A 14,992-nucleotide genomic window follows, 5' to 3' on the forward strand; every position below is an offset into this window, starting at 1 on the left:
GTTTTTGATTTTCTCTACAATTGAGTTTTTAGTTAACATTTCTTTTATTATATTTTATTTTTCATAACATTTTTTCAACACTGACCTAATTTGTTATATTGTAGAATATGATCTGTGATAGTTGGAAAACTATGGGTATTATCAACGCAATCTCCAAAATACTTAATTAAAATTCAAGGTATATATCTTATCTTGCTTTTATATTTGATTGAATTTTAAAGATGGTAATGACATGGGACGTAGACCATATTACCATATTTTAGTCAATCTGCTTTGAATAATTTATCATGTGATTTTAATTTTAAGGATAAAGAGAAGAAATACTTCAATATTCATAATCATATTCATTGTTCTAAGGTTGTTATTTTTTATAATATAATTTCAATAAAAAATGATAAGTAGGATGGAAGCTATATTTTTGTACTTCAGAAGTTAGTGTTACTTCTTATCATTATATACTCGATTTTACATAATATTTTTAACATTTAAGATTTTTAATATGTTTCGTATTTAAGATTTTTTACATGTTTAATATTTGTTTGAAAGTTTTTTTTTACTAAAACACATCATATATATTTACACTTGATAGAAATTTCATGTTTATTTTTTTTTTCTATATATGTTTTTTTTCTTTTTCTGATTTACGTTTTAAATAATTTTTTTTTAAAATAATTTTATATTTTTATCGTTTAATATATATTTTTTGTTTCTTGCAGATGAATGATTTTGTGTAAGCCTATGTTGATTTGATCCCATCTTCCAAGCATTAAAAAATATTAACACTAAATTCTCAACAATAAGAAAATCCTTCTGAATTAATTTTATATTGTATGATTTTGTGATGAACGAGATTGATATGTCATTATCCTTTTATTTGATATGTAATTTAATGATGAAATATTTTTTTAATTTTTTTAACCATAGTGTTCATAAAACATAATATATAACGTTTATTAAATTATTTATCTATATATACTAAATTTACTATATTTTTCACTATTTTTCAGTCAAGATGGAACTGGATAAGATTTACCACCCGTAACAAAATTACGTTTAACATTTTCAACAAACAAGAGATGTGTTTGATTTTTGGTACAGTTATAGTATTCTTACAAAACACTGTAAAAGAGTGGCCAACTAATTTTTATGAAAAAATACTACTATTATACAATTAAAATTTTATGACCTAAAAGGGTTTAATATTTGATTGAATATAGGTTTTACCATTGTTTTTGAAATAATTTAATTTACCAATTAAGTACATATACTTTAAGAAACAATAATTAAAATTTTAGAAAAATCCAGTTTATTTATGGTATTAAGACGAGAAATAATATATGTAAACTGAAACGGGTAAATTTGAATAATGAAAAACAATATATTGAATGATTTTTTTTAAAAAGGACATAAATTTTAGATAAAAGTACGAAATAAAAAATATAGATAGATAAATTCAAGTGTTAAAGCTTTCACTAATTTGGATAAGGATTGACTATGCGACAGGTAGTTAACGACTTTAGAACGGGCACTTTGAAAATTTTGGTATTTTTGAAAAACAATTATATATTTTTTGAAAATTATAATTTTTTGGATAATTTCAAATAACTAAATAAAAAATATTCAACGGAGAAATATGGTATTCCGTCTAAATTTCTTAGCCAATGTCATTTAGTAAATATTATTTAACGAGTAATTATTTAAAACAAAACGAACATAAGACAAAAAAATTCTGATAGATACGGGATGAGATAAGACTGGATGAGACAGGATGAGTCGGGACGAGAGGAGATGGGTTAGGAACTGAGGGGATGGGACGGGGCTGGACGTGTTTCCCGTTCCAAAGTAAATACCTTTAGGGTTAAATTTTTTAAAATTTACATGAAAAAGAATGCACTTGTGCTATAGCACCCATGTTAATATAATTCTTAGTCATTTTACGAATTTAAAATTTGTATCAAAATATTTTGTCTCGTGCTGTAGTACGGGTTACTACCTTCAGACGGGTATTTTGAGAATTTTTGGTATTTTTGATAATATTTTGAGAGTTTTGAGAATTATAATTTCTACTAACTATAGAAATTAAACATACAAATGAAGAATACATGTATTTCGTCTAAATTCTTAACCAAAATTTATTAATAACATTATTATATTGATATTCAAAATAAAATGGTTATGGGACATAAAATTTCTAATGGGATGGATCAGAACGGGACAAAATTATTTATTACAGTTTACATTTATATGTTTTTATATTATTTATTTATTTTTTTTGAAAAAACAAAAATTGTAAACTGTAATATAAATTCTCATATTATATTAGATTATACCAAATTTTAAGCTGGATTTTTAACGTATATTATTTGATTGCATGTCCTATAATTATGGTGCTAATTGGTATAAGATTCTATCATATAATTATGAGATTTATCAAATAACAAACAAACTTGGTTACCAAGTATTAAAAAACTGTGATATTTTGACATATTTAAAATATATATTACGGGAGGAATAAATTTACTATATTATTGGAGGTATAAATTACTAAATTTTGTTCCCAAAAAAAAAAATACTTACTTACCTTTACTTACTAGATTGATATTTACTAAATTTTGATATATTTAAAATATATTATTTCTTAATTACTCACCCTACTAAATTTCAAAAATCATAATCTTGCAGTTTCCATAATTCTCCAAAATTTAAATTAAATTGGATTAATTTTTTAAAATTTGGTAACAAACTTTTTATAAAATCAAGGATATTTTAAAATTAATACTAATATATTCCTTTTTATCATCAATCTCACTTTTTAATCAAATTCAAATTTTTGAATTCGATTTTTGGTTTGTACTAATCTGATAATCAAAAATCTTTGAATATAGACTAATAATTAATATAGAAAGCTGATCTTTTTCAAATCCAAATTATTAACTTTAATAATATATAATTTATTATATTCAAAGATTTCTCCACAAGTTTAGCAATACATAAAATATAAATTAAATGTATTTGATTCAATAATAAATGTTACACCATCAGCGGTTATATTAACGAAAACATTCTTTAAAATTAGTTATCAAAATCTAAAATCTCTGCATAAAAAAATGAAGGAACAAAACAATTTCATCATAAATGTTGCGTATCTACAACGGCTATCAACTACCAAAATCGCATAACTAATTTGGAAAATACATAATTGATTCATTACATGGTCTAAATATTTAAAATAAGGCAAATAATCAAAATACATTACAATACTTCATAAACTTAAGTTTTATTCTATGGCATATTGTTTACTTATACCGTACCTAAAAATTTAAAATTAAAACATAAATTTCTACCAAGGACTGAAAATCTTTAATTATAAGATTTTTTAAATATACTCTAAATATAATCGGAATTATATTAATGTTTATGGACATAATTTCATATCAGAAAATGTAAATTAAATTCTGATTAAAAGTCCAATCTATTTATGATATTACGATGAGAAGTAGTGGACATGAGACATAAATAAGTTATTTGTATAATAGAAAACATTTTACATTAACGATTTTCGAAAAAAGTTTGACTATATGACATATAAAGAACTATCTTGAAAAAGGTATTTTGAGAATGTTGGGTATTTTTAAATATTTTGAGAGTTTTTGAGAATTATAATTTCTACTAACTATATAAATTAAACATTCAAATAGAGAATACATGTATTTTGTCTAAATTTCTTAGCCAAAATTTATTAATCACTTTATTATATTGGTAATTATTTAAAAGAGAATGGTTAAAGGACATAAAATTTCTAACCAGATGGATCGGGACGAGACGAGTTGGGATGGGAATAGACAAGATTTAACACCCGTAACAAAATTACTTTAACATTTTAAACAAACACAGCTGTGTTTGATTATTATTGGCAGATTACAAAAAAAAATTGTATATTTTCCAGTTAATGAAGATGATGATCATTTTTATTTTTGGTACAAGTTGTAGTATTCTACTTATACACTAAAATATTGACAAAACACCGTAAAATAGTGGCCAACTAATTTTTACGGAAACATACTACTATTATAAAGTTTATATTTTACGACCTAAAAGAGTTTATTATTTGATTGAATATATGTTTTACCAAAATATTTTTGAAGTAATTTAATTTACTAATTAAGTATATATACTTAAAAAACAATAATTAATTTGTGAGATTTATGGTACTAAGACGAAAAATAGTATATGTAAACTAAAACGGGTAAATTCGAATAATGAAAAACAATATATTAAATATATTTTTTTAAAAGGGACACAAATTTTAGATAAAAGTAAGAAATAAAAAAATATAGGTATATAAATTCAAGTGTCAAGCTTTCACTTACATGGAAAAGAATTGATTATGCGACATGCAATTAACTACTTTGGAACGGACACTTTGAAAATTTTGGTATTTTTGAAAAATAATTATATAATTTTTGAAAATTATAATTTTTGAATAATTTTAACTAACTAAAAAAAATATTCAACGGAAAAATCTGGTATCCCGACTAAATTTCTTAGCCAATCTCTTTTAGTAAATATTGTTTAACGAGTAGTTATTTAAAAGAGAATATATATAAAATAAAAAATTCTAATGGATACAGGATGAGACGGGACGAAAGGGAATGGGGTTAGGATGTGAGGGGGTATGACAGGACTGGACATATTTTTCTTTTCAAAGTAAATACGCCCTAGTTTAAATGTTTTAAAATTTACATAAAAAATAACACAACTATGTTTATCACCCGGGTTAATATAATTTTTAGTCATTTTACGAATTTAAATTTTGAATGAAATATTTTGTCCCGTCCTGTGGCACAGATTACTACCTTTAGACGGATATTTTGAGAATTTTGGACTTTTTTGAAACTATTTTGAGAGCTTTTGAGATTATAATTTCTACTAACTGTATAAATTAAACATACAAATGGAGAATACATGTATTTCATCTAAATTTCTTAACCAAAATTTATTAATAACATTATTATATTGATAATTATTTAAAATAAAATGGTTATGGGACATAAAATTTCTAATGGGATAGATCGGGACGGGACATGATGAGATGGGACTGAACGAAATTTAATATCGTGTAACAAAATTACTTTAACATTTTCAAAAAACGAAGACTGTCGTTGATTATTATGGATGGATTGCAAAATTGTATATTTTCTAGCTGATGAAGATGATGATCATGTTTATTTTCGGTATGGGTTGCGGTATTCTACATATACACCACAATATTGACAAAACACCGTAAAAGAGTTGCCAACTAATTTTTATGAAAAATACTACTATTATACAATTAAAATTTTCCAATCGAAAAGGGTTTATTATTTGACTGAATATATGTTTTACCAATATTTTTTAAGTAATTTAATTTACTAATTAAGTATATATACTTTAAAAAAAAGTAATTAAATTTTGAGAAAATTCCAGTATATGTAAACTAGAACATGTAAATTCGAATAATGAAAAATAATATATTGAATAGTTTTTTTAAAAAAAAAGGGACATAAATTTTAGATTAAAGTACAAAATAAAAAAAATATAGGTAGATAAATTTAAGTATTAAGCTTTGAAACGACCCGACCCTTTTTTTAATAATAAATAATAAATAAATATTCTACAACTAGTGGTCCCATACCCACTAGTCACCTAACCACAATCACACTAAACAACGGAAATAACAATACCAAAAAATATTCAATAATCCAATAACCAATAAATAATAACCAGTAATAATTCCAATCATAAACTAATGATCCAATCAACATAAACCAGAGAACCATCAATCCTAAACAACATTCTAGGACTCAACTCTAGCAACATAACATAAGCCAGACAACCAAGCGAGCCACTAGAACATCCTCCTCTTCATTGCCTTGATTCTACGATCACACTTTGCCTTTACCTGCACCACAAACACAAATTGCAATGAATGAGTATTTTATAAATACTCAGTCAGGAAATCCTCATATCTACTTGGCTATACACACAAGCAATAGAGACATCTCTAACCATCAACCAACAATCAACAATCAACAATAACAAACCAGGACTCTGCATCGACCGACACGAAGCATGCATCGACCGACACGCACACTGCATCGACTGACGCATGCTCGACATAGAACAAAAACCCTAGGTTTTATGCGCCGTCCTCGCACTTGCATTGACCAATGCACATGCCGAGCATCGTTTTTCCCCGAAGCTTCTCGCCGGATCTTCGTTCCTACAACCACAAAACTCGATCCCAAGCCACAAGAAACCTTCCTAACGTCCCAAATAACATTCTAACAAGCCAAACAACAAATAAACAAGCAGATCAGAGAAATCTCCAGCTTAGATAAGCCATGATCATGCACTTACCTTTGCCAAGACGATTCTGAACCTCAAACGAGAAAGAAAACACTTCCAGGAAGCTCCTACAACGATCCCAACTACAGATCTTGTGACAACCCGTCCCGCGGATCCCACTAGCCCACCGCTAGCCGTCCAAACGGACCCCAAGCTGGCCCTGCAGGGCATCGATCCTAACCCCTCACTGTGGATAGGAACTATTCATCCAAATCCACCAGTAGGTTATTGGTGCGCCAGGCGTTCCTCGAACCCTGGTCCCCACCCTTTAACAACCTTCCCACAGGACATGCTGTCACCAATTGACCAGAGGGGTTAGGATCGATGCCCTGCAGGGCCAGCTTGGGGTCTGTTAGGGCGGCTAGAGGCTAGTGGGGTCCGCAGGATGGGTTGTCATATAAAAATTACATCGACCGACGCACAAAGTGCATCGACCGATGCACATGCCGAGCATCAATTTTCCCCAAAGCTTCTCACCGGATCTTCGTTTCTACAACAAAAAACTCGATCCCAAGCCACAAGAAAGCTTCCTAACGTCCTAAATAACAATCTAACAAGCGAAACAACACATAACAAGCAGATCATAGAAATCTCCAGCTTAGATAAGCCATGGTCCTGCACTTACCTTTGCCAAGATGATTCTGAACCTTAAACAAACAAGAACACGCTCCTAGAAAGTTCCTACAACGATCTCAGCTACAGATCTCTACAGGAAACGCCACCAATCACCAGAAATCACCAAGAACACTCAGGAACACTTAAGGAACTTTTTCTCTCTTTTCTTTTCTCTCAAAAGCAGCTAAACACGACTAATTGAGACAAAACTCGAGTTAAGGGTTTTCCTAACCCAAAACGCAACGTTTAACTTAAAATCGTCCGCAGAAAACCAACCTTGCATCGACCGATGCAACCTCTAAACCGAGATTTTCGGTTTGCGAATCTTATAGATCTCTACAGGAACAGCTTCCAATCTCCAGAAATCCTCAAGAACACTCAAGAACACTTTTCTCTCTTCCTTTACTCTCAAAAACAGCTCAACACGACTAATGAGACAAACATTCGAGTTAAGGATTTTTTTCTATCCCCAAAACGCAGCGTTTTACTTAACTCGAACCGCACAAAACCGACCATGCATCGACCGTTGCATCACCAGCATCGACCGATGCACATCCCAAACCGGGATTCCGGTTCGTGGATGTTACAAGCTTTCACTAATTTGGATAAGGATTGACTATGCGACAGGTAATTAACCACTTTAGAACGGACACTTTGAGATTTTTGGTGTTTTTGAAAACAATTATATAATTTTCAAAATTATAATTTTTAGGATAATTTCAACTAACTAAATAAAAAACATTCAACATAGAACTCTGGTAACCTGTCTAAATTTCTTACCCAATCTCTTTTAGTAAAGATTGTCTAACAATTGATTCTTTAAAAGGAGACAAATATAAGATAAAAAATTCTGATGGATATGGGACGAGACGGGACGAGACGAGACGAGACCATAATGGATAAGACGATATAAGATGAGACAGAATAAGATATGGCAAGAGGAGATGGATTAGAACGTGAGGGGATGGGATGGGACAGTGACGTGTTTCACGTTCCAAAGTAAACACGTCTAGGTTTTTTTTAAAAAAATTTACATAAAAATAACGCACATATACTGTAGCACCCAGGTTAATATAATTTTTAGTCATTTTACGAATTTAAAATTTATATGAAAATATTTTGTAACGGATACTACCTAGTGGATTATTATCTAGGTTGTCTCTAGGTTAATCGTTAACAACACTCACTAAATTGCAGTGGGTTAATAACGTCGAAGTTATTATTCGGTCTTTGCATGATGAAAATTTTGCATATTTGATATATTTAGTTGTAGCAAAGTCCATTTATGGATTTCTCTATGGAGTGTGTTTGTTTTTAGGCTTCTAAAACTGGGTTTTGTTTGGAGGCTACAATGGGGCAAGATGTTTATTAAATATCTGGGATAATGACTTTGTTGATAGTCATTTATAGTGCAGTATTACAGTTGGTAGCTTCGTTAATAGTTCAATGACATTGTTGATCCATAAGTTCATATTTTTTTACTTTAAAAATACCATATAAATTTAATAAAATATTTCTCCGCACTTCAGAGTGCAGGATACTATCTAGTATAGTACAATAGTATTTTTTTAAGGACCACTATACTCTCAATTATTGTTATGATGAACGGCCATAAGTTGCAATATGTGTGTTTATGGCTAACATAGTGACTAATCTAATATTTTTTTGTTATTATTATTACTAGGTGAATACCCACACTTAAGCACGGGTTGTTGTTTGTAAATTTGTTTTAAAAAAATTACCTTGCTTTTTATTAAAAATTGTTTCAAAAAGAATTATGTTGTCTATTGCTGTTTTTAGTTTTTGTTATTTTGTGTGCTTTTATGTAGTTAATAAACTAAAATATATTTAGTTATAACATGTATGGTAAGATTCATCTTTGACTCAAAATATCAATTATATTTTTTTCATATGTACATCTGATTATTTCGATACCTACAAAAAACAATATAGGATTTACTGATACAATTCTATGCAATTATGTTACTTATATGGTTAATGTTTCAAACTTACTTAACTTGATTCTAAAGAAACAATTCTTATTCTATATATTCTCTCATGTTCTAGTACTCGAGCTACATGCATCATGGTTGGCTCTTGATTAAAACCTGGATTGACATAATTTAAACAACATATGTATAACTATCATTTACTTATTTGCTTCATGAGTTTTCATATGAAAGAGAAAAAGAAAGCTAAAACTAAAAAGTTATTTCAGTAAACACTTTTATGAAAGTGTGTCATGTCTTGAATTTATTGGTACATCTAACGTCTCCATGTCATGTTACTAACTTACCATAATGTATTAAATTGAATAGAGAGAAGGTCATATACATATGATAATTATTATGTAGATCCCAAAAAGAAATTAGTTATGAAAATCAGTTAAGTGTGAGATTAATGAAATTTTTTATTTTCCTTCACTTATATCATCTCCAATGGTTATCTATTTTTGCCTATATAATAGATGAACTCTATAATAAAGGTGAGTTTTACTCCAACTTACCTCTACTCTCACCTCTAAGATAGAGATTGCTATTTTCCTTCTATTTATAGAGGAACCCTATTTTTTTTTACAAAGGTTCTTTTATAAATAGAGGAAAAAATAGCAATTTCTATTTTAGAGGTGAGAACAGAGGTGGATTGGTGTAAAACTCACCTCTATTATAGAGTTTCTCTATTGTAGAGAAAAAATAGGAAAAACCATTGGAGATGGTCTTATTTTAGTTAAGTTCTTATAGAAAGTTTTTATTATTATAGAAAGTTCTTATTTTGTAGTCCTCTATTATTATTATTATTATTATTATTATTATTATTATTATTATTATTATTGAAAAAATATTATAGAATTATACGATTTTAATGAATGATTGAATAAATAATTCCAAAATTTAGATTACAAACTATAACTATATAAGCAAATTTTAATTGAACTTTACTAAATGGAAAAAATGTTTCAGGTTATCACATTTACACATTGTTGTATGTTTTTATTACAAATTATGGTACTACTTTTTTAAGAGTGCTTGAAGAAAAATTATTGTGCAAGTAAGTATTAGTACATACACGTCTTTTGCCTTTATTATTTAGTACATACTACCTACTAATCATTTGTCTCTCTCTTTCTTAGTTTACTTAAAACAGCTCTTGAAAAACAAATTTTATCATTTAGTGATCTAAATAAAGAAGAGAGAGAGAGAAGACGCCTTGAAGGGTGAAAGCTGTGCAGCAAGTTGTTGGATTATTCCTTCGTCTTGACTCTCTAGGGAAGCTACGCACATCACGTTCATGTGGCTTTCTGCTTTTTCCTATCAACCAAACTTGTTTTGAAGAGACTTTTAAAGTAAATGGATCGCTTGCATTAGTAAGAAAGAGAGAGAGACAAATGATTAGTCAGAAATAGAGACAAACGAATAACAAACTCATCAGGACTAAAGAGTCTAAGACTCTAAGGTAAGCTATCAAGCGACATACAATGGCAAGTAGCTTTGTTGATAAAAAAAAGTAAAAACAAAAAAGAAATGTATTAACACGCAAAACGTCGATTCATCAGACTCAGTGGTAAGATTTGAGCACAGCGCCGCAGAAATGACAGACGATAGCCTTCCAAGCTTTGCGGTAAAATGGAACCCCACAGAATCTTGTGGAGGTTCTCATGTCCGCAACCACTGCTCCACCTCCGCATCTCGAACACAACCCGGCCGCCGGCTTTCTCCCCCGGACTTGCTTCCTCTGGTTTACAAGGAAGCAGAAGATGGCCATTTCTTTTATTTCTTCTTCTTGAATGTTGTTGTGGTATTTTTTGTTAGCACTTCAGGTCTTGGGGACAGGGCTTAGTTAGTTAGTAGTAGTGTGTGTGTTAAATACAAGTTTGGGAGATATCCAACCGTTTGGATGGGGGCCGCGTGTCACACACAGATACAGCTGGCTCGCTGACCTCCATTGACTCTTTTTTTCTTTTCTTTTAAATATTCAAAATTGACATTGAATTATATCACCACTTGTGCAACATCTTCTCATCACTCTCAACTGCTTGACTATTTAATACCACAGAAGCCCATTTCCTCATTTACTACACCCATTGACTTTACAACAAAATAATACCTAACTGTAAGGTCACCACCCCATACGTACTTTAGTCGTCGTCACGTATGTATTGGGGGTCAAATTCAAAAGTCCTAGAGAAAGGCGTCTGTGAGTGGACATTGTTCACTTTTTAGGCACAGTGAGGATTTCACAATTTTAGAGCTTCTTTGAAAGATGAGTAATATGAAAGGTTTTAAGTACAATATGAAAAGATGGATAGTTAAATGAAATTCGAGGAAAACAAAGGAGAAGTGAGTGGCGGAGTAAGTAAATCCCCCTTGGAAGAGGAGAGGATCTGAAAAGTTAACTGTTTGTATGTTAAATTGGGGGAAAATGGGAGATGGGTTAAAGGTGTGAATGTGGTCACTGGTCAGAGAGCTGCCATCATTGCTCGTCTGGTAGCCTCTTGCTTCATCTCTGCTGCTTTCCCGCTCCCCCTGAAGTACATGTACACTTGCTGTTCCCACACAAACAGAACAACTTGTTAACCACTTCTTCCCTTTTTTACGTACGTCAAATCTAAAATGAATAAGTGATGCAGGAAGTGAGGGAAACCTGAATAACCCAGATGCTCACGAGTGACTCCAGACAGAAGAACCCAAACCCAATGAAGTAGAATATCTGCCATCCCACCAAAAGTTAGCCAACTCAAAGTACGTACTACAACAGTTTTAAGTTTTTTTATAATAATTTTCAACTTACCCCGACCAAGATATTCCCACTCAATACGTCGATAGCCGGCAATATTCCTCTGCATAACACAACAATATAATATCATTCCACCTCTTCCTTTTGTGTGATTTAAGGAACTATTTTGTAACTTACGTCAGAGATTTTCCCTTGAAGATAATTGGAGGAGCCACCGCCGCAAACACACAAAACCCTATGTGAAACTGCAGTCGTATTTTAAGCTTTTACTCACTTCCACTTTTTGATGTGTCAAAACCCATTTAAAAAAACCAAACGCAAAACTCACCAAATACGTGAAGAAAAACCACCCAAACTTCAGAGCACTATCAGTCCTGCACACAACCAAATCAACCCACATCTCATTCGCATCCAAATTTTGACACTTATTAAGATGCTATCTGGAACTTCACTCTTTTTTTTTTTTTTGTTGCACCCCTCTTAATAAAGGAACACACCACGCAGCAGCAGCAGATAGTGTGCAGTATTTTAAAAGAACAATCTTAAGTGGCATGAATACGCGCATATACCTCATGGCACGATAAAGAGGGCGATACCACATAACATAAGCTCCAGGAACCCCCGATATGAAATAGATAATAGCTAGAAACCATATTGTCGGACCTACACCCGAAGTACATAAGTCAGCAGATTGGCATCATACAGGCTCAGTATACATGGCAACTTTTAACTGGTTCCAAGACTAACCTTCTCCCTTAATCCACGCGGTGGTAACTGCAACAATGTTCCATAGCAGGCACACCACAAGACCTACGACCAAACAGTAGAGATTACTAATAACTCAAGAAATCCACCTCTGTTGCAACTGGAGATGGGTTGATCTCATTTAAAAGAGAAAGCACATACCCAGCATTGATGTGAAAGCAACATATTGGATTCTCTGCAGATGGATGGGTATCTCATTTGAAATGTCATGATGGATGAGAGGAAAAAACGGCGGCCAGTTTTTCTCTTCGATCACAATTCCGGCTACCAAAAGAAAGATGGCAGAATAAGCATTTCACATGGAACGAAATGTCAGGTTTCTTACAGAAGATAAAATTGACAAAGATACCCTGTGCTATAGCATCTTCTTTCCGCTTGAGTTCCTGGAAAATACCAACAACAGATTTCAGAAAAGGTTGTAGCTACAAACTACTGAGGCCAATCTTTACAGATTAGATGACACGAATAAATATGCTTTCACCTACATAACACTTCAAAACGATATGAAATCCGATGTAAACTAATTATTCTTAGTTCGGGAAAAATTATATAAACAAATAATTGTGGGAAAAATGACATCATGGTATGTGACATTAGTTGGTTTCAACCGGAATTACAGCTTACCTGCTCCCGCCGGTTCAATTCAGCCTCTTTTTCCCGGAGTTGCTTCTCTTTAGCTTTAAGATCCTAGAAGTTGGCAATCATACAAAAATAGTCTCAAGGGAATATTCTGAGATTATAACTTGGTACTTAAGGAAAATACCTTTCCAGAGTCTAGAGGAATATCAACTGTGGCACCGCGGTCATACGGCTCAGGGGGAAGAGGGGAAAGCTTTGGCGTTGCGGCTGGAACAGTTCTAGGATTCTGAAGGTTCAAATACAACAAAAGTGGGTGAAGAACTTAAAGCATATAGGAAGAGAATTTTAAAATAGTCTCTAAAGCGTAAGAGGGATTGTTCTGAAGAGGAAACCAAAGAAAAAAGCTAAACAATGGAGATCCACGAGAGCTTTAGAACATCAGAGAAAACAATTCAGTGGACAAGAAACTGATATGAATGTGCAAGTAAACAAACCATTACACCCATATCCAAGACAAGTAAGCACCAAACTGAAAATCGAAAAAAAGATGTAAGTGGGAGATCTAAATTAAAATCCGTGGACACGAAAGATCATAAAGCTCATTCGAAATAACAAACACTCTCTCAACAGGTGATGGGAAAAAGCAAGCGTTACATTGATCTATCAGCGTCTAACAACCCTATAATGAGCAAATTACATTCTGAAACATGAATATCAATCAATCGACCAAATTGAAACCCAAAATTCGATCCCAGGAATTGGAGTAGAGGAAAATACAATTAACATTACGAATCTGAGACAATCAGATCAGAAACAATGCAATTCAACAACAAAAGGAATTAGAAAAAAAAAAAAAAAAAAAAAGAGGAATCCCTAGATGATGACTGATGAGATTGGAATCAAGCTTACCGCAAAAGGATTAACCTCGCCGTCATCAAAGGAAGGAGACTGGTAGCGAGACATTGGCACGTAAGGTAACTCTGCAGATCCAATCTCTCTAGACTTGTATCACCCGAGCGAGCGAGCAACGAAGAAGAAGAGTAAATGTGTTGGCGCGTCTGGGTTCACACCCGGTTTTCTAAACCAGAAATTAATAACCAACCATCTATGTACTGGGTTTACTCCCGGTTTTCTAAACCCGAAATAAATAACCAAACCATCTACAGTATAACAACAACAACCCTTTTTAACACAAATCCGTTTTATCCTCTATGTCTCACTGATCACACCATTAAAAGTGGCAAGTGTTTATTGGTTGGCAAAAGAAGAAGAAGTCAAAAAAGTGTTGTTATTGTAATGTTTTCTCATTCTTTGTTTGATAATCCGAATCTTCTTCATCGGTACTCTTCAAACCTTAACCATTTTGAATATTCATGGGTCTATTACTCTATATACCAAATGATAAGTATAAGTATTGCTAGAAGAATTCTGATTAATGGGGAGGTCTATTATTCGTCGTTTACATGGTTTCTAGTTGGGAGGCATAGGCATTACGTACATAGAACAGTACCTTGCCAGCTCTGCCCACATGGGTTGTTCACCTCCAGATGCAACCCAGCCCGGTAGAAGATGCGACTCCAGTGGAAGAAAGAGGCTGTTAATGGACGCAACTGAAGCAAACAATCATCTGGGGTGCGATTAGCTAGACTGACATTGCCATTACATTACAGAAAGGGAAAAAAATAAAGAAGAAGATGGAATTGGGGCGGCGTCAGGATTGGTAAGAGCAAGTGTCAAGGAAGGAAGGGAGATAAGGTAAAAGACAAGAAAACGCAAGAGGCAGATGTTGTTGTCTCTTCCAGGTCCCATCGATTTCATTCCGAATCCAGTTAAAGAAAAAATCTAATAAGAGAAATGGGAAGTGAACAGAGCTGAGTCGTTGAAATTCAAAAGCAAAACTCAACAGCCAAAA

At 32.1% G+C, this 14,992-nt stretch overlaps 2 protein-coding genes across 2 annotated transcripts; both read right to left on the reverse strand.

Moving 5' to 3' along the window:
* Window positions 1-10,338: 10,338 nt before the first annotated feature.
* LOC109130748 (uncharacterized) lies at window positions 10,339-10,850 on the reverse strand. Its single transcript, XM_019240719.2, has one exon. It carries the CDS (start codon window positions 10,762-10,764, stop codon window positions 10,558-10,560), a length of 207 nt encoding a protein of 68 aa, XP_019096264.1. The 5' UTR covers window positions 10,765-10,850; the 3' UTR covers window positions 10,339-10,557.
* A 384-nt stretch (window positions 10,851-11,234) lies between these two features.
* On the reverse strand, window positions 11,235-14,932 carry LOC147950409 (secretory carrier-associated membrane protein 1). The gene is made up of 12 exons (XM_087463082.1): window positions 13,990-14,932; window positions 13,265-13,366; window positions 13,126-13,188; window positions 12,851-12,884; window positions 12,643-12,765; window positions 12,484-12,546; window positions 12,306-12,399; window positions 12,065-12,110; window positions 11,914-11,981; window positions 11,791-11,839; window positions 11,644-11,709; window positions 11,235-11,545 (listed from the first exon to the last, which is right to left on the reverse strand). The coding sequence occupies exons 1-12, from the start codon at window positions 14,041-14,043 to the stop codon at window positions 11,459-11,461; spliced, it is 849 nt and encodes a 282-aa protein (XP_087319208.1). The 5' UTR covers window positions 14,044-14,932; the 3' UTR covers window positions 11,235-11,458.
* Between the last annotated feature and the right edge of the window lie 60 nt (window positions 14,933-14,992).

This window comes from Camelina sativa, chromosome 1 (assembly GCF_030686135.1).
Source record: "Camelina sativa cultivar CO46 ecotype springtype chromosome 1, ASM3068613v1".
Classification (NCBI taxonomy): Eukaryota; Viridiplantae; Streptophyta; class Magnoliopsida; order Brassicales; family Brassicaceae; genus Camelina; species Camelina sativa.

What these genes read in the sequence shown, in the direction of transcription:
- LOC147950409 (XM_087463082.1), bottom strand. Translation starts at nt 14,043, where the DNA reads ATGTCTCGCTACCAGTCTCCTTCCTTTGATGACGGCGAGGTTAATCCT. An exon ending in GCGAGGTTAATCCTTTTGCG is followed by an intron (nt 13,367 to 13,989) that starts GTAAGCTTGATT and finishes TTGAACCTTCAG; the next exon opens with AATCCTAGAACTGTTCCAGC. An exon ending in TGCTTTCACATCAATGCTGG is followed by an intron (nt 12,547 to 12,642) that starts GTATGTGCTTTC and finishes GTTTGGTCGTAG; the next exon opens with GTCTTGTGGTGTGCCTGCTA.
- LOC109130748 (XM_019240719.2), bottom strand. Translation starts at nt 10,764, where the DNA reads ATGGCCATCTTCTGCTTCCTTGTAAACCAGAGGAAGCAAGTCCGGGGG.